Source organism: Pollicipes pollicipes, unplaced genomic scaffold (assembly GCF_011947565.3).
Source record: "Pollicipes pollicipes isolate AB1234 unplaced genomic scaffold, Ppol_2.1 Scaffold_1600;HRSCAF=1878_pilon_pilon_pilon, whole genome shotgun sequence".
NCBI classification, from domain to species: domain Eukaryota; kingdom Metazoa; phylum Arthropoda; class Thecostraca; order Pollicipedomorpha; family Pollicipedidae; genus Pollicipes; species Pollicipes pollicipes.
In genome coordinates this window covers 8,715,111-8,738,650 of record NW_023595962.1, presented here as the reverse complement: position 1 = coordinate 8,738,650, position 23,540 = coordinate 8,715,111, and the positions used below count along the sequence as shown (strand labels likewise).

The window sequence follows — 23,540 nt, the reverse complement described above, 5'->3', positions numbered from 1 at the left end:
CGAGGGATTCGGCCTCCCCTCCAAGACTTCGAAAATAAGTAGGCTAGAGCCCCAGGTAAACAGGCACGGAAAGCTTCCGTCGGACCGCATCAGACGGTGGGACGAAACAACGGCGGCTGCGGCATTTGGCACGTCAGACCAGACTGCAGAGGTACTTGAAATTCAAGTACCTCTGCAAATCAAGTCAATTGTCCACGTCCACAGTCAAATGAAGACCACGGGCACTTGATAAACCCTCCTGCTATCTCAAGAAATAAGAGTGCCAAGATAGCGTAAAGTATCACGTTGAACACCTCTGGGAAAAATCAGTCAGATGAGAGGCAATGGACATCGACAAAGTGACACATGATATTCCATGCCAGGTCAATGAACTGACGGCTATTGTTGTATTGGTCCGTAGAGCTAAATTTAGAACTATATCGGTCACGTTATTGAAGAAAACTACATTAGAAATGTCTTCCGAATCTGCAAAGCATGAGCCATTCGGGTTGAAATGGTGTTATGCTCACAGGGCCAAATTTGGTCAGCCTGACAGGTCAAAGTTTGACCTAACTTCAACTTAGATTACCTGAGCTGGTAAAAAGTCACCAGAATAACAGCAATGTACCATAGAGCAAACCAGGTAAACAAGCAGCCAATAGATATGCCTCTTTGGAGTATATTTTTTGTGATAAATAAACATAATTTGTCTCTTTGAGCAACATCTTGCCGAAATCATCTCGAAAAAAGAGATAATATGTCGTACATGGTCGAGTTAAGAAGTTTGAAACACTCACCAAATGTATAAGCGTGACATAGCCTCAGCTACAAAAATTTAGGCCATGCTCACAATCGTTCGTAATCTATCCCTAAAAAGGCTATGGAAGGGCAGTTCTTGCAACGACCACCATGGACGTGTCAGGAACTAAACGAATCACACCACTTGCGAGAGCATAGTCAGAAAGCTCTTCCGAACTTGTAAGACACGTGCTACGTGTGACCTTCACGTCACTGAGATGACCATAACTTCTCTTAAGCCCTCGTAGAGTGAGGACTTGCGGCAATAATCAATCGCCGATCACAGATACAGATCTTGGCAGCCAGAGCCGCCAGCCCGCGGTCAGACTGTTCCTGCGATTCCCCCCCCCCCCCCGCCCACTCCGCGGCCGGACAGAACCCCCCCCCCCCCTGCCGCCCACGTCACGTGTCTTGGCTCCGCCAGCCGTCATTGCAGCGTCTGGGCAGACCGCAGGAATGACACTCAGAACGTGTTAAATCACTGCACGCGTCTCGTGCCACGGGCCGCTGATGCAGCGGCTGTACCCGTCTCGGGATTTTGTGACAGCCACCAAATAGCGAATGGCAGCCGATTGTTCTGACAGCTGCTTGCTACTATTTTGAAATTTACTGCTGCAATGATTATGATTTACGCCCGCGAGACCAGTCACCGGTTAAGCACGTGGCAGTTTACCTTCAATGCGCGTGTCTAAATTTTTGGAGTAGATTGCTTGCATCAAACCGTGGTAGCATAAATACAGGAATTCGACATTCCGCCGATTTTTTTCAAGCTTTATGATCCATGAATGCTACAGGTGTAGCATTGTCATTGTAACATAAAACGCAGTCTTTAATTCCATCTAATTGCGAATGAGTGACATATTCCCACTCCTGCCTTTGCATTTGGCACCAACTAATGAGGAACCAAAGTGCCATGCTTGCGAGAGCTTTTAGTGTGCACCCACCTCCCATCAAGCTTACACTAGAGTCAGAAACCTACAAGTAATTCTGAAAAACTGCAGAAAAATCTGCAGATTTTTGGAGCCAACATCTTGCGACGCTCAAAACATTGCCGATTTCGCACGGTGTGAAAAGCAAATGCCTAACAAAATCCAAGGCTTAAAAGTGGACCAGAAGTTCCTCAAGCTTTATAACAGCTCAACTCAAAACAAATAGTTCTCCGGCAGGTCCAATGCATTTTTATGTACTCAGCCTGTCAAAACTTCGTTATCTTTTTCTGAGACGGGCATGACATCTTTATTACCAAACTTGTTGACTCAGTAAATAATCATTCATTCGCCTTGTCACAACAAATCTAGAGTAATTTGTGCCCCTGAACTCCATGCATTTTCTTCGCCCGTACAAAAAGAGCTCCAAGACCTTGGCAGTGATGAACCAAGACTTTCTCAATTCTCACAGCGTAAGAGTTCCCGACAAGATAGCGGATGGACCAGTGGAACGGGCTGCAATACAGATGTTTCGTCAAATTTATGTTTGTCATCTGAATCTAGAAACCATTTTCCCTGCAACGTGACGTAAATTGAACGAGGGAACAAGCATTGTACCTTTATCCGGTTGTAGTCGCAAGTAGAGTAAACTTTGCTTGCTTTTTTGGCTGCTGGCCATGGACGTGGGAATGCAAAACAAACATTGTTTTTCATGAACATGAACAAAGCTGAGCTTTGCGCTTTGTCCAGATTTATATCTGGACGTCGTTGGACTTAGCAAATAAATAACTTATTCACCTTGTATCCTCCCCCGCAACTTATGACCTGTTTAAGAGAAAGGAAGCCAAGTAACATATCGCGGCTAAGTTCGGGCATGACGCTCTGTAATTCTGTGCAGCACGGCGGTTGTGTATTTTTGACATCGCATTTCTATGTTTCCTGGCATTTTATTTACATAATGTTTTCACGTGGAAAGATGAAACACAATTCAGCTTTGTCCGACTTATCTCCATTACATTTACAAATTTTCAAAGTGAACATGCGCAAAAAAAATATCACTTACTCTCATAAAAGCTCCCCTTTATCGACCTTAATAAAACCGAGAATTATGTTCAGCTATACATGAAGTTCACCGAGTTCCCTGTCTCATGCAGAGCACAGCTACGCATGGAGTTGACCGGGCTCGCTGCCCCATACAAACCACAGCTTTGTATTGAATTCACCGAGCTCCATGTCTCACATAAAGCACAGATATGCATGGAGTTCACCGAGCTCCGTGTCTCATGCACAGCACAGCTATGCATGGAATTGACCGAGCTCGCTTTCCCATGCAGAGCACAGCTATGCATGGAGTTCACCGAGCTCGCTGTCCCATGCAGAGCACAGCTATGCATGGAGTTCACCGAGCTCGCTGTCCCATGCAGAGCACAGCTATGCATGGAGTTCACCGAGCTCGCTGTCCCATGCAGAGCACAGCTATGCATGGAGTTCACCGAGCTCGCTGTCCCATGCAGAGCACAGCTATGCATGGAGTTCACCGAGCTCGCTGTCCCATGCAGAACACAGCTATGCATGGAGTTCACCGAGCTCGCTGTCCCATGCAGAACACAGCTATGCATGGAGTTCACCGAGCTCGCTGTCCCATAAAAAGGACAGCTTTATGTGGAGTTCACCGAGCTCCATGTCTCAGATAAAGCGCATTTGTCTCGGCATCGAACCTAAACATGCTAGTGGACGTAACATTCGATGGATATTAATGGAAAACGCACAGGTGACAAGCAAAAACAAATTACACTTCCCATGGAGCTGATCGCAACCAATAGGTGACGAACCACCTTCCGCGACGTAACAGAGTTTACGACTAGGCGCGGCCGTGTTGCGATAATAAACCAGGTGTGTTTTGAAAAGAACGCTAAGAAAAAGGAACACGAGGGGATGACCAGGACAAGCATCCCAAATATCAACGCCTGAGGTGGAAGATGAATACCACGGACCATAGCGAATAACAAGGAACCAAGATTCTATCGCGTCCCGTGTCACGCTAAAGCCAGCAGGTGGTCGCCTGATTTAACGTGGCGATATCGGCACTGACTACTCGGACAGCAGCTGATCGGAACGGCGCCTTGAGTCCTCGCAATTGCAGCGCGTCCAGCTTACCCTAATGAAGAAGTACACCATGAAGAAGATGTTGAAGGCTAGGTCGATCTGCTGCGTAGGGTTGCTGCTCCACCGTATGCACTGCTCCACCCCCTGGCTGAAAAAGGAGGCAATGCTTGATATGCAGTATCCTTACCGCACCAGCCGCCCACCTCCAAGCCCATTGCGCGCCTCCAGACAAAAGAAGGCCGAGTTTTACAACCGAGCACGGAAAAATCTCAAGTGCAAGCCTTGAGAACCAGGTCCCGTGATCTGTTTCTGGGATTCACGCTGGATTCATTCGTCAGTATGGTGGTGTGGCGGTCTAGCAGTTAAGCCCAAGGATCGCTCTCAGAGCTCCTTACAGTCAGCCGACCGTCTCGAGACCCTTCTACTGTCTCAACGCCCTTCACTGTCTCGGAGCTCCTTAGTCTACTAATCTGGCTTCAGTGACCGTTAGATGATCGGCTGGATTGACTGATCTTCGACCGATTGAAGCCTGCAGTGGCCTAAATCTAAGGCACTAAGTTAGGCCAGTCAGTGCTTGTATGCCATCGACTATTTCTGGTTTTCTCAGAGTGTTGTAATAGCGGCGTTGTGTTGGCAGTTGCTCACTGCGCAGGGGACTTTGGTAGTCTGCGTGGCGATTGCTGCCACTTTTATTTGGCAGCACTGGCACCGGAACTAACGTTGAATGTGCGCCAGGCTTGAAAATGCATTACTTGTCGAGATGTGGATCGGGTTGCGTGTGTGTGGAGGACGGCTGTGGGTCAACGCTCGGAACTGAGGCGGTTGGACTTGCGACAGAGTTAGTTGAAGTAGCACGTGAAGCGTTGCTAATTTCGAGATCACCAAGCTGTCCCTCTAATCGCTTGACCCTGACGACATTCCTGAACGGTTGGCCGGGCCAGCTCCTTGCGACCACTCGACTTTTTGTGTTCCGTGTCGCCTTTCTCCTCGTCTCGATGTCGCGTCACGCATGTGAATGGTTGCATTAGATTCATTCTGCCTGCATGTTTCTCTACTGTGTCAAGAGGCACGTCCGTCACAATTTTGGGTTCACTTGCCAGTCTCGGTTCTCTTAGACAGTTCGGCAGCCTTGACCTTTCAGTGACCGCCCCTTGACCTCTCGGTCTCGAGTGACCGCTTCGGTGATCGCTCCGTTTGAGTTGTTGCTCATTTTGGAGCCACTTGAGCGCTTTGTGGACTTTGGATGGTACGGGGAAGTTTTGTGGCTCATGGCTGTCTCGAGACCTTTTTATCTTTCATTGATTTCAGCAGAGAGGCTTACAAACCGTAAAAGTTGTGTGAAAACTGATGTCTCAGAATTTTATGAACTCTGAAGATGCGTCGCATAACACAACCTCCGAAGTCTGTATGCAATTAATGTGACTACGTGGCCAAAAGCGTGCGTGGACGACCCTTTGTTTTTCATGATGTTTGTTTATTTCTTCTGAGCGGTTTCAGTGGTTGAGTTGCTGAAGTGGTGTGTCATGATTATGTTTCCAGAGGTGGCAATGCCTGGTTTTCAGCCATAAAACAACCGGGATTAACATCCAGCATTTGAAATACCAAATGATGTGATTTATAAGTTGTTCAGTGCATTGGGGAGGAACATTATCCACATAGATAAGGCAATAGTACTAGCCTTATTTCCTGAAAAAAGACAGGAGACTGGAGAGGCAGTTTTATGACTCCATTCTCCTGTTTTTTTTTCTTCCGAGGAATAAGGCTAATATTACTGTCTTATCTATGACACGATTAGCATTGACCATACTTCGAACTCGAATGAAAGGATTGTTCGGGCTATCGCGTTCGTTTGGTGTGTTAGCATAAAGTTTCGGCTAGCCAAAACTGCGGCCGTCGTCATGTCCTGTTGAGTCCTGAGAGTCAGCTGGCCGAAATGCTGCGTACGTGCTAACAGAGCAAACAAGGTCGATAGCCCGAACAGTTATCCACCTGTGGCACTAGTTCTTCGGCTCACCCTTTCGTAAAATCAAATGTTTCAAACACTTGTAAAGCCAAAAATCCTTCCGCTGTCTCGGGCAGGCTGCAGACCATTTTCGGTTTGTAAAACCGGCTACAAGTGACTGAGCCTCACAGTCTCTCCCCATCCATGAAAAGCAGCTGAGCTCCTCAGCTAATGATAGGAATTTGCCAAGGTTATTTCACCAAGTATTCTACATCTCTGGTGAATTAATCTGTAGTTTAGACATTCCACACCTCTGGTAAATTGGCTTGTAACTTAGTCACTCCACACCTCAGGTAATCCCGTAATTTAGGCGTCCTAGCCCCTCTTGCCGGCTGAAGAGGGTAACAGAAAACTACTTAAACGGCGGCCAGACGGAGACCCAGGACACAGCACTCCGCTACGGACCAGGTTAATAGGACCTCAGCTCCCCAGCCCATGTGGACGCCTTTTGACAACCACGAAGTCGACAGAATTCGAGTGAGTTCGGCAGATGTACGTGCCATCAAATATACCACGTTGCCTCGCGTGCACACCATCACTTCTGATGTGCATCTTCCAACAATGCAAACTCGTCCACTGGCAAAATTCTAGTCCTTGAAACTCTCCGCGCAAGATGCCACGAGGGATTATTTCCCGACCACTCCAACTAAAAACCTGACATACTCAGCTTACAGGACGTTGATCATGACGCCAGCAACAAGGGATAGCCTAGCAACGGACCTGTACCGCTTCTATAAACGCATCACGCTCAGCTGAGTGGTGTCAGCCGGTTTGCCTGCCCAGCGCCCGAAGCTACCTGTCTGCCGGCAGCCGCTGGGTGGTGTCAGCCTGACTGGTGCTCGAAGCTGTCTGTCTGCCGGCAGCTGCCGCGGAAAAACGATTGACATTTCGCTGATTGGTTGTCAGCGAACGTTCATAATGGATGCGAGGAGATTAAGTGCTCCGTGAATGGCATCATCGCTGTACACTATTACTTGTCTATTGGCGTCATCGCTGTACGCTACTACTCGTGCAATGGCGTCATGTCTAATGTCACGCCATGTCTCATGTCATGTCTTGTCATGTTTAATGTCGTGCAATGTTTCACGTCATGTCATGTCTCGGTTCATGTCATGTCTCATGCCTTGGTATGTCATGTCTCATATCATGTACGATGTCGTGTCATGTCTTACGTCACGTCTTACGTCACGTATCGTGTGATGACTCATATCATGTCATGTAGTGTCTCACGTCATGTCATCTCTCATATCGGGTCACGTCTCATGCTATATCATGCCATGTCTTATGTCACGTTAGATCTCATGTCATGCCATGTATCATGTCATGTCATGGGACATGTCATGTCTCATGTCATGTCATGTATCATGCTCCATGTATCATGTATCGTGACATGTCATGTCTCATGTCATGCTTTGTCATGCATCATGTCATGTCTCATGCTGTCATGCATCATGTCATGTCATGCCATGCCCCATACCATGTCATGTCCCATGTCCTGTCATGTCTCATGTCCTGTCATGTCATGTCTCATGTCATGCATCATGCCATGTCTCATGTCATGCATCATGCCATGTCTCATGTCATGTCATGCATCATGCCATGTTATGTCTCATGTCATGTCATGTCTCATGTATCATGTCCTGTCATATGCCATATCACGTCATGTTTGTTTGAAGGATACTTGGTTGGCACTGTAGGGTAAACCTCTAAAAGAGTACCGACAACAGCAGTCGTTTCAATGCGCAAGCAGTGGTCTTAGCCCGTGTGTTCTTAGTGGAACCCGCGACTCGCATGTGGAAATAGATACACTTCCGACTAACTAGCTCCTATACATACGCTTGCCATTCATCCTTTAAACCATGAGAAATTTTGCACCACCAAAAGAAAATGGATCGTCAAAGGCATAACATGTGTTTTAGGCAAACGCCTTGTCGAATGTGTCAAAATACGGCACGGAACCACCCCGAGCGTTATATATTCGTTTATATCCCGACTCATCTACAGAGCTGTAGCTCCGGCCCCATAAACACCGCCACCGTGCGGCGGCAGCGAGAACAACGACAGCAATGCATGTAGCTAATGTATTGAGACGTAATTTACGTAATGCAGTGACGCATGCCGAATTAATTCGCCTCTTGTCGATAGCAGCAGCGGCCATGGGCTGTGGCATCAGACGTCAGTGGGCGGAGGTTATATACCAGATGTCAGTGGGTTAGATCACCGTCCATTCGATGACAGTGGACGATAGTAATGCATCAGATGACGTCAATGGGCGGGGCTGTACATCAGATGACGGCAGTGGGCAGCGACTTGACATGAAACGTCAGTGGCCAGCAACTTGACGTCATGTGACGCCAGTGGCAATGAACTGCCCATCATATGACGTCAGTGGACGGGGCTGTACGTCGGATGACGCCCGTGGGTGGGGCTCTATATCAGAAGACGTTAGTGGGCAGGGACTGAACACGGAACGTCAGTGGGCAGGAGCTGGACATCAGTTGACGTCAGTGGGCGAGAGTGCACATCATATGACGTCACTGGGCAGGAGCTGGACATTATTTGACGTCACTGGGCGAGAGTGCACATCATATGACGTCACTGGGCAGGAGCTGGACATCATTTGACGTCAGTGGGCGAGAGTGCACATCATATGACGTCACTGGGCAGGAGCTGGACATCAGTTGACGTCAGTGGGCGAGAGTGCACATCATATGACGTCACTGGGCAGGAGCTGGACATCAGTTGACGTCAGTGGGCGAGGGTGCACATCATATGACGTCACTGGGCAGGAGCTGGACATCAGTTGACGTCAGTGGGCGAGAGTGCACATCATATGACGTCACTGGGCAGGAGCTGGACATCAGTTGACGTCAGTGGGCGAGGGTGCACATCATATGACGTCACTGGGCAGGAGCTGGACATCATTTGACGTCAGTGGACGAGAGTGCACATCATATGACGGCAGCGGGCAGGAGCTGGACATGCACCGTCAATAAGCGGTGACTTGACATCAGATACTGTCAGTGAGCAAAGCCTCGGCTTCAGGGGGACGGGGGGGTCAGCCCACCTGACGGAGCACCACTGACGGCGGCACCACGAACCGTACGCGTAGAAACACTAGTCACTGTCGCTGTCCCTTCCTCTTTATCCGTGACCTCACTATCAACCATATTGCGATACACAGAAGAACATGGACTTGATGGTGGCGTTTACCCCTCCCCTAATCGCTGCTGTCCTGACGCCGCTGGCTGGCGGGAGTGGGCAGGACGGGGAGGGGGCGAGGGGGGGGAAAGGCCCAGGTGTGCACGCTGCCAGGTGCCGCTCTCCCCTGCCCTATCAAATGCGCCATGATCAGCACGTGATAAGACGCTGATACCGCCGCCATCCGGGGCGCGTTATCCGTGCAGTGAACGTTATCCACGCGGTGATGCCTCATTCGTGGGGATCAGCTACCCGCAATGATGATACATCTGCAATGGTACGTTGCTCACAGGTGGAAGTTATTACACGTCGGCATGCTATCCGGTGACGATGCGTGATTCGCCGTGAAACAATGATATGCAATGCACTAACCACGCAGATCCTGTCCTGGACTGTACGGTATTGTACTGTTTTGCACCGCACTGCACTGTATACACTGTTAAACATTGCACTGCACTGCACTGTATTACACCGCACTGCACGACACTGCACAGCACTGCACTGCACTGCACTAAATTGTTTTGTGCTGTACTGCACTGTTCTGTACTGTACTGCACGGTACTGCAATGTACTGTACTGAACTGTACTGTACTGCATTGCACTGTACTGCAATGTACTGGGCTATACTGCACTGCACTGCACTGCACTAAATTGTTTTGCGCTGTACTGCACTGTTCTGTACTGTACTGCACGGTACTGCAATGTACTGTACTGTACTGTACTGTACTGCATTGCACTGTACTGCAGTGTACTGGGCTATACTGTACTGCACTGTACTGCACTGTGCTGCGCAACGCTGCACTATACTGTACTGAATTGCTACATTGTTCTGTACTTTACTGTACTGTACTGCACTGCACTGCACTGCACTGCACTGCACCGCACTGCACTGCACTGCACTGCACTGCACTGTGCTGCGCTGCACTATACTACGCTGTTTGCCGCCCACACTTGTGCGGGCAGCGAAGAAGCCAGGGCTGCGGCGCCGCCTGTTGTCCCCCGCCCTCTTATGGGGCTGCCTGCCGTGATCGATCCGCTGGCGGCCGGTTATCCCGACCCATCGCGGGACGCCCGGCCGGCTCCGGACCGCAGCTGACTGATGGGGGGGGGGGGGGGGGATAGCGACACAGAGGACGGGAGGGCAGCGGCGACACAGAGGACGGGAGGGCAGCGGCGACACAGAGGACGGGAGGGCAGCGGCGACACAGAGGACGGGAGGGCAGCGGCGACACAGAGGACGGGCGGGCAGCGGCGACACAGAGGACGGGAGGGGGGGGGGGGGCAGCTGCGACACAGAGAATGGGGACCTGGCAGACCGTTTGTTTATGCCATGAGTAGGCCAGGCCAGTGAAGTAACTAACATGTTTCAATTAATTAGTTACATAGATAGCCCGCCAAAGCCTGCAGCGTGGCCTTTTGAAAATATCCGAGGCTTTAACTCGGTGATCGCTGCTCAGTGTGACCTGGGATTTGTACGGCTGTCTCCCTTAGCCTAGTAATACTTGTGGAGCTTTTAAACGTATGAGGGCGTAGCCTTCAGACCTTTGGTTGTTCTGTCGTGGAAAGCCTTTAATAGCGAAAGATACAATGTGACCACACAAGCACACACACCGTTGCTTTGGTCATGTTCACATCAATGAGTGGGCAAAAACTTACTTGGAGGCGTCAATGAAATAGATGACCAGCGAAGCTATGCTGAGGAAAAACACCAACACCACCTGGAACGAAGAAGACAGTCGTTAAGAGCAAGTCAGAACGGCTTGAACGGGTACTTAACCAGCACCTCTTCGCGCCATTGTTGGTAACTTATCCGCGACTTCAGCAGCTTGCTTCAGTGATCAGTGGGCCCGGAGCCAAACATGTGACTCGATGCCAAGGATCCATCTATCTAGAAACCTATAGAGTGCGGTAAGGATGGGATCCTGGTATCGGAGCCCGAGATCGGATCTTGAGATCGGGTCCTGAGATCGGATCCTGCGATAAGGTACCGAGATCGGGCCCTGGGACTGGGTGCTGAGATCGGGTTCCGAGATCTTTAGCAGGGCTCATAATTCGTGGTGGCTTATGCACGATACGTAATGTGCTCACCTAATTTGCTGTGACTGACTTCTAAACTTCTAGCTTAGCTGCCCATATTTTTTCGCTATTGTTTTTGCAGCCCTTAACGTTTATGTTGGGATTTTGGACGGCTTACCTGTTGTGACATGTTTAGTGGCAGCGTCTGCACAGATTGGGCACGTTTTCTGTGGATTCATGTGTCAAAGCGAATCATACGTCCAAGCACAGATCCGCATTTGCTGCGGTGACACTTTGTCACCGCAACAAGCCAAGTTTCGGTGAGGACTCCGTGAGTTTGCAAACAGTTACTAAATCCGACAGCTATCTTTGCCGCCTCCGTGGCCTAGGGGAAAGATTTTGGACTCGTAATTCAACGGCACTGGTTACGTGTTCCAGAGCGGGCACATTGTTTGGCCCGACTGAAGTGGAAAGCCGGCTGGCAACTGGCCAACAAGGGTCAACCCAGGCCTGGGGCAGCCGTGCCGCAGCATTGTGCGGCACGCGAAGCTCTCCCCATTCTTCTCCGCCAAAAGACCATAGGCAAAATTATCCGTTGAACCGGGCGGCACGACCTGAGTGGCGAGTCCATGATACATGCAGCAAGCCATGATTAGCGGGTACTTTGAACCCAAAAGCCATCCATGCAAACCATTGAGAATACATTTTTTATTCTGAAAAACTAGGTATCTACAATGACCGGCGATGGGGCTTTCTGTCGGTATTGCAAAACCATATTAATGCAATACTTATTGACGCTATTGCCAAGGATGTGTGTATTGTGTCGATTACATACGCACGGCGTTAGGCGCAGGTAATTCTGACAGCTTGGATAGGTGATTTTGCCGCTATTTCGCTGCCGTCACAGCGGTCTAACTTGGGCTCAACGTGGAAGCAAATTATGATAATTGATGACAAATGCATTGCATGCAAATGTATTACTCATCATATCTTGCATTATGCACAGCGCGACCTAATGCTGGAAGCTCATTTGTGCCTGCAGTTCTTCACAACATAACGAACAAAAACATGCACGAGACGTTACTGTGACGAAACTCTTCAAACCTATTGTACAAGATTCGGTGTCGGGGCTGCCTATCCCCCCCCCCCCCAATCTGTCATGTCAACTCTCGACCTGTTTATACATTCAGGAGAGTATTTGCTGAGCACGCGAATGCCGATGTTATCTGCGTCTCACTAATGATCGACCATCAGAACTTCCATAAACACAACAACGGTTGACGGATGAGTCAGATGCGTATCTGCCAACGTGCCACGGTTGATTCTGATGTTGATCTGCCAACGGATGACGGAGGATTGAGATGTGTGTCTGCCAACGGATGACGGATGATTCCGATGTGTATCTGCCAACGGCCTGGCGAGAGAACAGCGAGCTAGGAAAGAACGATCACCAATACGGAGAGTCAATGAGGGTGAAAGAGAGAGGCGAAGGAGAGGCAAAAGAGAATAAGAAGAAGAACCCACCTTGAGCGAGATATTTTTATGTATTCCGACTGCGCAATTTGACATTTTGCCGTCTTAAATCCGTGATACTGTTCACATAGATAAAGCAATATATTTAGCCCTATTCCTCGGAAAAAAACAGGAGAATGGAGATGTAGTTTGGTTGATATTTCGGCAACATACCATTATCGAAACAAAAGCAGAAGAGAAGAAAAGCAGAAGAAAAACAAAACCTGCTTTTGTTCGGATACAGGCATGTTGCCGAAACATCAACCAAACTATGTATCTCCATTGTTCTGTTCTCTGAGGAATAAGGCTAATACTTATCTATGTGAATAATGTTGCATCTATGTCTTATCTATGTGAATAATGTTTCTCGCTAATGTACTGAACAACTTACATAATGGTGTTTATCTTGAATGATGCTGCGTAGCAAACTCTAATCTGACATTAGGAAGATTAAAAAGTGTGGTTCTTACCAGGAAAACGCAATATCGTATGGAAATTGTACAAATAGCATGCTTAAACATGCGCATGAAATCATCTAAAGGGTGACAAGGTAGTGCTATCCTTTCAGCCGGAGTAAGGCTGCTACATCCACCACAGCTTTCTAGGTCGTTATTGCGCCGTTTGTCGTTGTGACCCCGCCAGTGTCATCTTTTTCGAAGCTGGTCTTTGACACAACACGCTGTGTCCTAAACCAAGGCCAGCGGGAACATGGTTCGCCACTTTGCCAGGTCTGGGTGGCACTCAGACGAGTCCGCAGGCCATTTCCAGGGACGTGTCGCGTCGCTCGACAGAATGCCCCGACACGGCAAAAACGGCGCCGCGGATTCCGGCATCCATAGGATCGATCCCGAACCCGTGCGAGCCATAGGATCGATCCCGAACCCGTGCGAGCGCCACGTCATAGGATCGATCCCGAACCCGTGCGAGCGCCACGTCATAGGATCGATCCCGAACCCGTGCGAGCGCCACGTCATAGGACCGAGCCCGAACACGTGCGAGAGCTACGTCATAAAATCGATTCTGAAACCGATGAACTCCGAAACCAGGGCAGCTGCCCTGTGGCCTCGTGCGGGTGCCAGGTCATTGGGTCAGATCGGAAAAGCTATCGGGATTTTTCACAGTTTGTTTTGCGCGCCGCGGTCCGGGTCTTGCGGCATGAAATTTCTATAGGAATGGTTTAATGCAGGCTAGCGTATATATCAACGGGGAAGCCGTAATCAGCGAAACCATTGAGCTGTGAGCACCAATCACAAATTTATGCATGTCAATGGAAGAATCCTCCATTCCTGAAACAAGAAATGCTGCATTCCTTAAAGCAGAAATGCTGCATCCCGGAACGCAAAAACTACGCTTATGGTCTAAGTCTAGAATGGATCTAGTGAATGAATGTCATGAATGAACTTGATTAATTCTGCATGTGGAATGAAAAATTCATGCAACATTTTTCGGGTAGAATCTACAGGATTGCACGGCCTCGGCCAGTGCATTTCCTGTGATTTAACGATAAAAGGTGGTGCCGTCACCCTATCTTGTTACGAGCGTCCTTTGACAACGCGATATCAAAATGCGGTTCATTTATATAAAAGCTGGCGTGGGTGGTACATTTGCATATAATATTTTTAGCCAACAGTGCAGATTTTTTAGAAAAACTGTTCAAGGTATGTAAGGTCGCAAACAAATTGGAGGAGGGGGAAATGGTTACGCCTACCCCAACATACAACAGAAACGGGTTTCTCCCCAGATTTAGCCCAATTGCCTCCTAAAGTTGTAAAGGGAGAGGGCTGGAGCCACCCCCCCCCCCCTCCCCACCAAACTGAACAGGAAACTCTACCCCCGGTCCGCTCCTTGTTTTCTTTGTTTGGCACGTCTGTACGCAAACAAGATCCACACAAACCAGGCTACAGTCTTTATGCACGGGACGTAAACTTCACGCCCTTGGAGACGTGAGGCCTGAGAAACTCGTCTCGCTCCCGACTTTGCGTCAAGGCGAGCTCCGCCGGCGCCTGGCACCGCCGCGTCCGCGACACCAGAGGCGTTGCCAGGACTGACGCCTGGGAATTATCGGCAGATCTGGAGGACAAGCGAACCTGTAGGCTAACAGATTCTTTGGGAGAAACAAAAAAATGCACTAGGAAGATGGGGATCTCCGCTGCTCTAGAGGTCACATGAGACGAGCAGCAACAAACCCCCCCCCCCCTCCCCCTCCGGTCCTCCCTCGGACGCTGCGGTCGCGCCTTTTCCACGTGTCTCCCAGTTACGCTATTCTCGCTGGACGATGTCGTGACCTTGCTCGCCAGGTATCTGGCTGGATCGCTGTCGCGCGGTCTGGCGCCGAAGCCACATTGGCCGGCTGGGGGCAGGGACAGCGCGGCTCGGGCCGCCCGGATCCGGACGCCGTGGGGGAAACGCGTCGGCGAGATCGGCACAAATCTCGCGCGGCGCCTCCTCGCCAGCCGACCGGCCGACAGCTGGCAGGATCGATCCGTTGCCATGGCGACGGCCCATATGATCGCCGGGCCTGTGGTTGCCCCGGGCAGCTGTGGGGTCGTCGAAATCGTGACCCGCGTGCGCTTACAGGCTGCTGATTGGTGCTGCTGATGCGGTACGAGAGTTCGGGGGAAAATAAATTCTGTATAAGCCTGATAAAAAACAGACCATCGGCTGGGGGAGGGAAGAGCTGACCCCTTCCTGACACCGTTTTCACACTCAGCCAAATCACCACCAATGGAGTGATCTATAAACCATCATTAGTTGGGAGTTCTTAGTCCAAAAATAGTCGACTTTCAAGATACCAGGAGGCATTGGTTAAGCGACGTCAAAAAGCAAGCATTGGCTGTATTGACGAAGCTGCTTCGGGTGTCGCACACCTGAACGCACACTGCTTCAGGTGTCGCACACCTGAACGCACACTGCTTCAAGTGTGCGTTCAGGTGTCCCACACCTGAACGACAAAACAGAGTTTTGTGAAGCAAAGGCAAAACTTCAAATAAAGGTTTTCAAAGAAGGCGATTGTGTGGATGGTCACCAGGTGATGTGTGGACGGCCATCAGATGATGTGTGGACGGCCATCAGGTGATGTGTAGACGGCCATCAGGTGATGTGTGGACGGCCATCAGGTGGTGTGTGGACGGCCATCAGGTGATGTGTGGACGGCTACCAGGTAATGTCTGGACGGCCATCAGGTGATGTGTGGACGGCCATCAAGTGATGTCTGGACGGCCATCAGGTGATTGTGTGGACGGCCATCAGGTGATTGTGTGGACGCGCATCAACTCGCGTCGAATCTCGAATCCGGCTTTCTGCTTTTCTTCTGCCTCTGTTCATGTGGGAACATGACAACTATGAACGGTGATATCTACTGAAACAGTCCATTCTGATTATACTAGAGTCGTTTTTCCTGCGAAATGCTCAGAAAGACCTATGATAGAGAGCAAATGAGGTATCATGAAGCAAAAGGTGCACAGAGTAGCTCCATCAGGATAGCCCCATCAGATCGATGTTTGTTACCCGTAACCAGCAGGAACGAGGAGAGGGCAGAGCTGACCGCCTAGCTGTGCTGTCTGCTGCTCACCGAAAACACGAGATAGTACGTAATTTCAGCTCCAAAATAATGTTTCTCATGTGTTTTCCAACGCTGAAAGACAGTATCTGTTGAGTTTTGTCCAGATTTCAAGAAGTCTTCTGTCATTTCTTGGGTTAATATTGGTTTGATAACGTCGTCGAAGGCTAATTATTTTCAGCACGAGAACTCCTATCTCACGATGCCGAACAAGCTCCACGCCACCACGGTTGCAAAAGCTGTGTGTTTCTTGCGCCAGAGGCGTGTTTGCAGTCCCGCGTGTGTAAATATGTCGGCGTCAGCGAGCGCTCCCCCGCCGGCACGCATCCCACCGCGCGTTCAACACGCGCTGGAGCTGGGGCTGTTACTTGATTACAGCGGCTGCGGTATACTCCTCCCCCCCCACCCCACCCTCCGAGTGAGGGCAGGAGCTGCTGGGGGGGGGGGGGGGGGGTCGCTGTTCATGCATTCTCCGAGACCGAAAAGGAGCGTAGAAGGGAAACAGCATGAAGCATGACATGGCTAATGATACATTTGTTAAGCGCGCGCTTTAGATAAAAACTTTCCTAGATCATGTCAGGACTTATACTATGACGTCTTTTGGGAGGTCGTGCATTTAGTCATTTTATGTCAGGTGAGCTACTTGCAATCACAAAAGATGCATCCAGTTAATATTTTTTTCATTGGGGCCCACTTAACGTATCGCCAAATTTCTTTAAGTGCTTTGATAGTAAAATCTCCTGGACTTGAACCAATTGTGAAAGACACATGATTTGCACCTCTAATGTAAACAAGGGACGTGACGATAACCAGCTGGAGCGCCTCGGCTTGTGCACATTTGAGGTCAATCATGAACGTCATGAACGCTCCCATAATCATAACGCTTCCGGTCACCGCATTCTCTTGGCATCATCATTCACCACTAACGTTAACATGCATGTCATTTGTGAGTTTCTTTCGCGAGGCACCACGCACTTTAATTTTTTCACCTGCCATGCCACTTCACTAGGGTTACTATGAACGCGAAATGCGCCCATGCTTCCACTGGCTTTCCGCACCGTGGCCGTGTGCCAAGTTGTCGTGATTTTATGACATCCGCGAATGCTTTCCGGCCGAGACGACCCTGCTGATAGCACGTCACATGTGACCCGCATACCTGTTCGCCAAGGCCATGCGACCTATAAAAAGGAATATCTGAGAGGTCATCACCATCTAACATGGTCCAGGCCGCCAGATTGTCCATCGGTTGCTTCCCAAGCGAGCCATGTGCTCGGTTGCCAAGGTGTTTCAGGCAGAGATCGTTATTCCAGCGGGTCTGGGACAGAGGGCGCTATCCCTCGGGGTTTAGGACAGAGGGCGCTATCCCTCGGGGTTCGGGGCAGAGGCCGTTATCCCTCGGGGTTCGGGGCAGAGGCCGCTATCCCTCGGGGTTTGGGGCAGAGGCCGTTATCCCTCGGGGTTTGGTGCAGAGGCCGTTATCCCTCGGGGTTTGGGGCAGAGGCCGTTATCCCTCGGGGTTTTTGGAAGAGGGCGCTATCCCTCGGGGTTCAGGGCAGAGGCCGCTATCCCTCGGGGTTTGGGGTAGAGGCCGGTATCCCAAAACGTGGGAGTAGGCACGCACCCTAGGGAGGCTCATGGGACGTAAGCATTTAGACGACTTTGCTGGCTGGGTAAAGCCGCGGGTTTCCACATGGAGTGGGTGGCAGGCGGGGTTCTCTGCATTTTGAAGAAAAAAGGGTTCATGGCTATGGGTACGACGTTTGCGAAATAACGTGTAAATGTTGTAAGACATGATTCACGATATTACTGCCAGCGCCTTTTTAGTATCATCGCCCACAGCGACATCACCAGGGGCACCCCTTTCTGAAATGGTTTGGGGGGTGGGTTGAGCCGAAAACGTTGGCTTAACCCACCACAATATCTGATTTCTCCCCAATTTTGGCCGTTTTGATTTGCGTCGAGTATTTAAACTTTGCTTTGTTTTGCGTTCATTTCGAATTTGTCATGTTGCCGAGGAACTTCCCAATTCAAGCAATTTGACCCGTTTTATTGTTAGAAGTTCAGAGGGATGCGATCACAGCAGAAATATAATTTTGGTAAATCAACCGGTTGTGATACAGGAAAGGTGTTGTTTTTCATCCATCAAGGGTGGCCGGAAGCGCAGAAAGGACGGTTTAATGCAGAACGGCGTGACCTGAGAAGTACAGAAAAGAAACTAAGAAAATGTTTTCGTGTACACTGGCAGGGCGTTCTTATATTTAAAACAGCAACTGCGCCCATCTACGTACGAGTACGGCCATCTCTACCACTACGGCAATAACTAAGGTGGCCGTATAACTAACTGGCGCCACCAATGCTTGCATACGTGTTAGAAGTTGCATTAAGCAAGAAAAACCCTAAATACTCGGTGTTTCAGTTTAATTAGCTGGGAGTTCACAATTTAAAAAATTAACGTTCGGTATACCGTGGGCAACGGTAAGTGGTTAAGCAACGGTATCATGAAAGCATTGGTTATATTGATAAAACTTGACGGTTGAAAGCTGTTCTCGTGGTCGGATCTCTCCGCAAAAATCCATAAACACCACCCAATGTTTCTTCGCCCTGGAACGCGTCGCGCAAAAATGTGTTGACGTTGTACCTCGGCATCTGTCTGTGGCACAACCAGGCGCCGATGAGCTGCCCCATCTCAAAACGTACTAAAGCCCGCCCCGATGGCTCAGTTGGTAAGAGCGCCTGCTTTCCGATCCACGCTTCCATAGCGGGGTGCGTTTGACTCGCTTCAGGCGTTCTCTAGTTGTAATCTCTGGTCTATCTAGTTTCTAGTCTATCAATCTCTAGTAGTAGTCTAGTTCTTTAGTTCTCGAGTCTAGTTTAGTTTTCCTGACTGGGATAACCTACAGCCGGCGGTAGCGGCCGCACTAACGGTCAGATGACGTCACAGGGCAGGTGACGTCAGGAGCAGGTGGGCCGTACCGAGCATGAGGGTGCGGTAAGCTTTCGCCGAAAAGTTATGCGCCACTAACCCGGGATCTCATGATCGGATGGGAGGGCCGGGGCTTACGCACCAGCACGGCTTAGCGTGGGCGCTCATCCCAGATATATCCGGATATATCCAGATATACACTCAACCAGAACACCCGGGCAAAACCTTAAAAAGACTCGTGGTCAAAGCGCATTACAATTTGGCACGCCTCATGCTTTCTAAAAAAAGTCATGTTATCACCGATGCGGAGGGCGGTGTGTATGTGTTCTGATATCCAGTCGTGTGAATGTAGGACGGTGATGCGGAGGGCGGTGTGTATGTGTTCTGATATCCATTCGTGTGAATGTAGCCAGGCTAAGACATCCTTTCTTTTCCGCCACAACGGGTGCCCGGAGCACTGAGTTGGGTTTCTCGATTGTGCCGTAAGCTCTCGGTTTAACAATACAGCAATATCAGGTTTGCAAATAACTTGTGGAAGTGCAAAACAAATGAGCTGTGTCTTAGTGAAACTATCCTGCCTACAATGAGGCCAAACTAAAAGCCGGCCAACGATTTCCTCAGCAGTGGAAAGCGTATCTGGGATTATTCATGACTGAGATGGCATTTCACTGTCAATGCAATGGTAAAGAACACGAACAGCAACAGAAGTAACCATCAGAGATTTCCCATCAGCCCGTCCTGCTGGAGACACTCTTCGTTTTGATCGATCTCGTGTTGTCGCCCAGGACCGCCCAGAAGGGTACCAAAGCGGTGGCAATGTAGCGCTCCGGTAGCTAATGTAGGACATTGACTAGTAGAACATTCGAGTACATTGAATGTACTCGCACAACGTAGACGCGAGATTCAAAATCAAAACACTGGCCGCCACCCGTGATCTCGCATCCGTAGAATCACGACTCTGCAGAGGATGCCTCTTGTGCACAAGGGCGAGAATTCTGTCCACATTACCCCGGAGCGCTGCATTGCCACTGCTTTGGTACCCTTCTGGGTGGCCCTGGGCGACAACACGGGATCGATCGAAATGAAGAGTGACGCCAGCAGGACGGGTGGCATCGCGTACGGCATGGCCTTCATCGAATTGGTGGGAGGAGCATTACCTGGCATGCACATCATCCTAAGTCCGCGGTGCTGTGGCTTCGTACTCGCCCGACCTTGCCGTCCCTGGACTTAATGCTGTGGGGTGGCCGGAAGAGCCGTGTCCACAAGGGCAAGCCAGCGGACCTTCAAGGCCAGCGGACCTTCAAGAGCTCAAGGCCGCCTTCAGGCTTGAGATGGAATGCATCAACGTCAGCTAGATCGAACGGACAATCGACTGCCTGCAGCAGGTTCAGCGATGCACGTTCTGCACCGGGAGGGAGCATTCGGAACATCTTTTGCAAACACGGTTTGGCTGATGGGGAATCTCTGATGACTACTACTGGCACTGTTCGCGTTCTTTACCATTGCATTGACAGTCAAATGCCATCTCAGTCATGAATAAATCCCAAATACGCTTCCCACTAGTGAGGAAATCGTTGGCCAGCTGTTATTTTGGCCGCATTGCATGCAGGATAGTTTCATTAGGACACGGCCCATTTGTTTTACACTTCCACAACTTATGTAGCCGACCCTGCGGGAGAGATCTCATTTGACGCCTTGGTCACCACTATGTAAATAATGCATTTCATTCACTTTGCTTTTTCCAGCGTGTGTGTTCTGTAAGGTTTGTAACACGCGAATTTGTCAAGAAAATTGTGTATAAATGCTACGAGAGCTTGAAACACTCTGTTTAGGAAAAAAATATGCCTTGGCTTTGGGAATGGAAGAATGACATGATCCACGCGACGCACTGGTTCAATCCTCAACCGATAAACTTCTCGGTTACAAGCCCTGGTCCGCTGGACTAATCACAAACGTTCTTTTACTCGCAGCAGTAGAGATTCGTACGGCGGTTGCTTTAACGACGTCTTAACGACGTCTTCGCCACTGCACAGAGGAAGCGTAGTGCTGTTACAAAGCGTTGGCAGGGCAGTTTAATCTCGAAAATAATTTAAGACGATGTCTTTATTATGTCCTCAAGGCGATGCAATGACCCTATCCAGTGCTATCATAGGACGTAACTGGTCCCGAGGTTTGACTTGAAGATGTTTTTGAAATATGTCCGAAAGGCAGGAGACTCTTTTTAATGAAATTTTTCCTGTGTGTATGTGCGTATGCTTAGTAGTTCTTGTATATGGGTTTGCTGAGTGTCGCCTTTAGAAGTATTTTCCCGGGCTTGGTTTGGACACGGAGATTGGCGATGTATATATATACATATATATATATATATATATATATATATATATATATATATATATTATGATACCCGTCATGCCAACCGATTTTGAAAGACTCGTCAGCCCTCTAAGACATAAACGACTCAACTTCGAAAATGGGCGTGCAAGCTTCCAGTTACAAGCTCAAATGGAGAAAGAGTTAGGAAATTCGAGTCCATTTTTGTTCTCAGTCCTGCCATTTGGCGGGTGAAAAAAGCTCTGCTTGCAAAAGCTGTCTATCAGCAAACTGGTTTTGGTCGCTGCTATAGCAGTGCTGTCAGCCTTTACTGTGACAATGATCTTACAGTTATGACCATTAGCTGAATATTCCGCGAACCGGTCCCTGTTCGTCGAAAAGTCGGAATGCCGGGCCTGGACTTGATCCGAATCCGTGAGATGACGGCTGAGATAAGCGGCCCGTTCTCGCTGATGGCTGCACATGCTCACCACGCTCCACGGGTGGGACGACGCTCACCACGCTCCATGGTGAGCATGTGCAGCCACGCTCACCACGCTTTACGGTGAGATGTGCAACCACGCTCACCACGCTCCACGGTGAGATGTGCAACCACGCTCACCACGCTCTATGGTGAGCATGTGCAACCACGCTCACCACGCTCCATGGTGAGCATGTGCAGCCACGCTCACCACGCTCACGCTCACCATGATCCTGCCGGTGGTGGTCTGTCCGGACATAAGCTCGCCGGCCCAGTCCTTGGCCTCTGACACGAAGCTGCCCTCGAACTGGGGCTTCTGTCCAGGCGGCAGGGCGGGGGGCCGCGGCTCGCGCGCGCTCTGCGAGTACTCCGGCCGGGCCTCTCCGCTGCAGCACAGCCAGCTGCCCAACCGCCACAGGAGCACGGCCAGCAGGCCCGCTATGAATGTGGCGATGGAGGACAGCAGGAAGCACCACCACTTGCGGTCCTTTAGGCACTCCTCCTCGGAGATTTCTTCGTAGGCCATGGCGAGCGGGGGCGACGGGCCGGCCCCGTGGGCGGCTGTGGTCGGCGCGCGGCACGTCGGCTCCTGCCGCCGTCCGCGAGCGGTGCCACCCACGGCTAGCCACACGGCGTCCGCTTCGGAAACGATCCCGTCAAGGATATCTGCTCACGATCACGGCCCTTGTCCGCCGTCAACAATAGACGACCCCCACCACTGACGTCTTGGATCCGGGCTGCTCACATGTACGGGTATGTCCGACGTTAGCTATCGATGACACTAACTGCCGCTGACGTCAGCTACCCGCAGCGGCCTACCGCCGGTTGCACTCGCGCGCGCGTCCCGGCACCGTCACCAGCAGTCACCGCCGTCCTCGCCGTCACCGCGGGTCGCAGCGGCCTCGGCGGCTGCCCTTCACGACTGGCGGCCGCCGTCTCGCCTCGCGCCGGGATGGCGCCCGCACGCCGCGCCGTGGCCGACTGCCGGTCGATAGGACGAGCAGCTCTGCCCCGGCGCCGCGCCCCCGCCCACCCGGCACCCCCGGGCGGCTCGGCGCCAGACCGCGACCACGTCTGACGCCCGCCTCTGGTCCGTGGTCCGTGGTCTGTGGTCTGTGGTCTGTAGTCAGTGATCTGTAGTCAGTGGTCTGTGGTCCGTGGTCTCGGTCTGTGGTCTGTGTTCTGTGGTCAGTGGTGAGTGGTCTGTGTTCTGTGGTCAGTGGTCAATAGTCCGTGGTCTGTGGTTAATGGTCAATGGTCTGCAGTCCATGGTCTGTGGTCCGTGGTTTGTGGTCCGTGGTTTGTAGTCAGTGGTCCGCGGTCCGTGGTCTTTGGTGCGTGGTCTGTGTTCCGTTGCATGTGATTTGTGAACAATGTTCAGCGGTTTGTGAACCGCTTTTTTGGCCCGCGGTCTGTGGTCTATGGTCCGTGGTTCATAATCATCGGCTAGATCGCTACCCTGCGTTCGCTGGTCTGCGATCACTGTCATTTGATCGCTCTCCTGTGGTCTACGAAATTGTATGCATTATCTGATCTCTCTTCAGCGCTCAGAAGTCAATAATCAGTGAGCTTTGATCGGTGGCCAATGGTCTTGGTCAGCTGGCAAAACAGACCTCAGCTGGTACACAAAAATGTCTTACAGAATTACAAGGCAGGGGTGTTCAGAAAAGGGCCAGCGGACCGTGACATGCAAGTCCATAGCACGGACTGATCCCGAAGAACTGTAA

At 50.5% G+C, this 23,540-nt stretch overlaps 1 protein-coding gene across 7 annotated transcripts in view; it reads right to left on the bottom strand.

The window, feature by feature from the left end:
* Positions 1-22,722, bottom strand: part of slo (calcium-activated potassium channel slo) — a 97,558-nt gene extending 74,836 nt beyond the window's left edge. For all 7 annotated transcript variants that reach the window (XM_037226017.1, XM_037225933.1, XM_037226304.1 and 4 more), the window contains exons 1-3: positions 22,040-22,722; positions 10,669-10,730; positions 3,861-3,957 (exon numbers count right to left, since the gene is read on the bottom strand). In XM_037226017.1, the coding sequence (XP_037081912.1) occupies positions 3,861-3,957; positions 10,669-10,730; positions 22,040-22,339 (459 nt within the window). In that variant the 5' untranslated portion in view covers positions 22,340-22,722. The remainder of the gene's footprint in view (positions 1-3,860; positions 3,958-10,668; positions 10,731-22,039) is intronic.
* Positions 22,723-23,540: the final 818 nt, after the last annotated feature.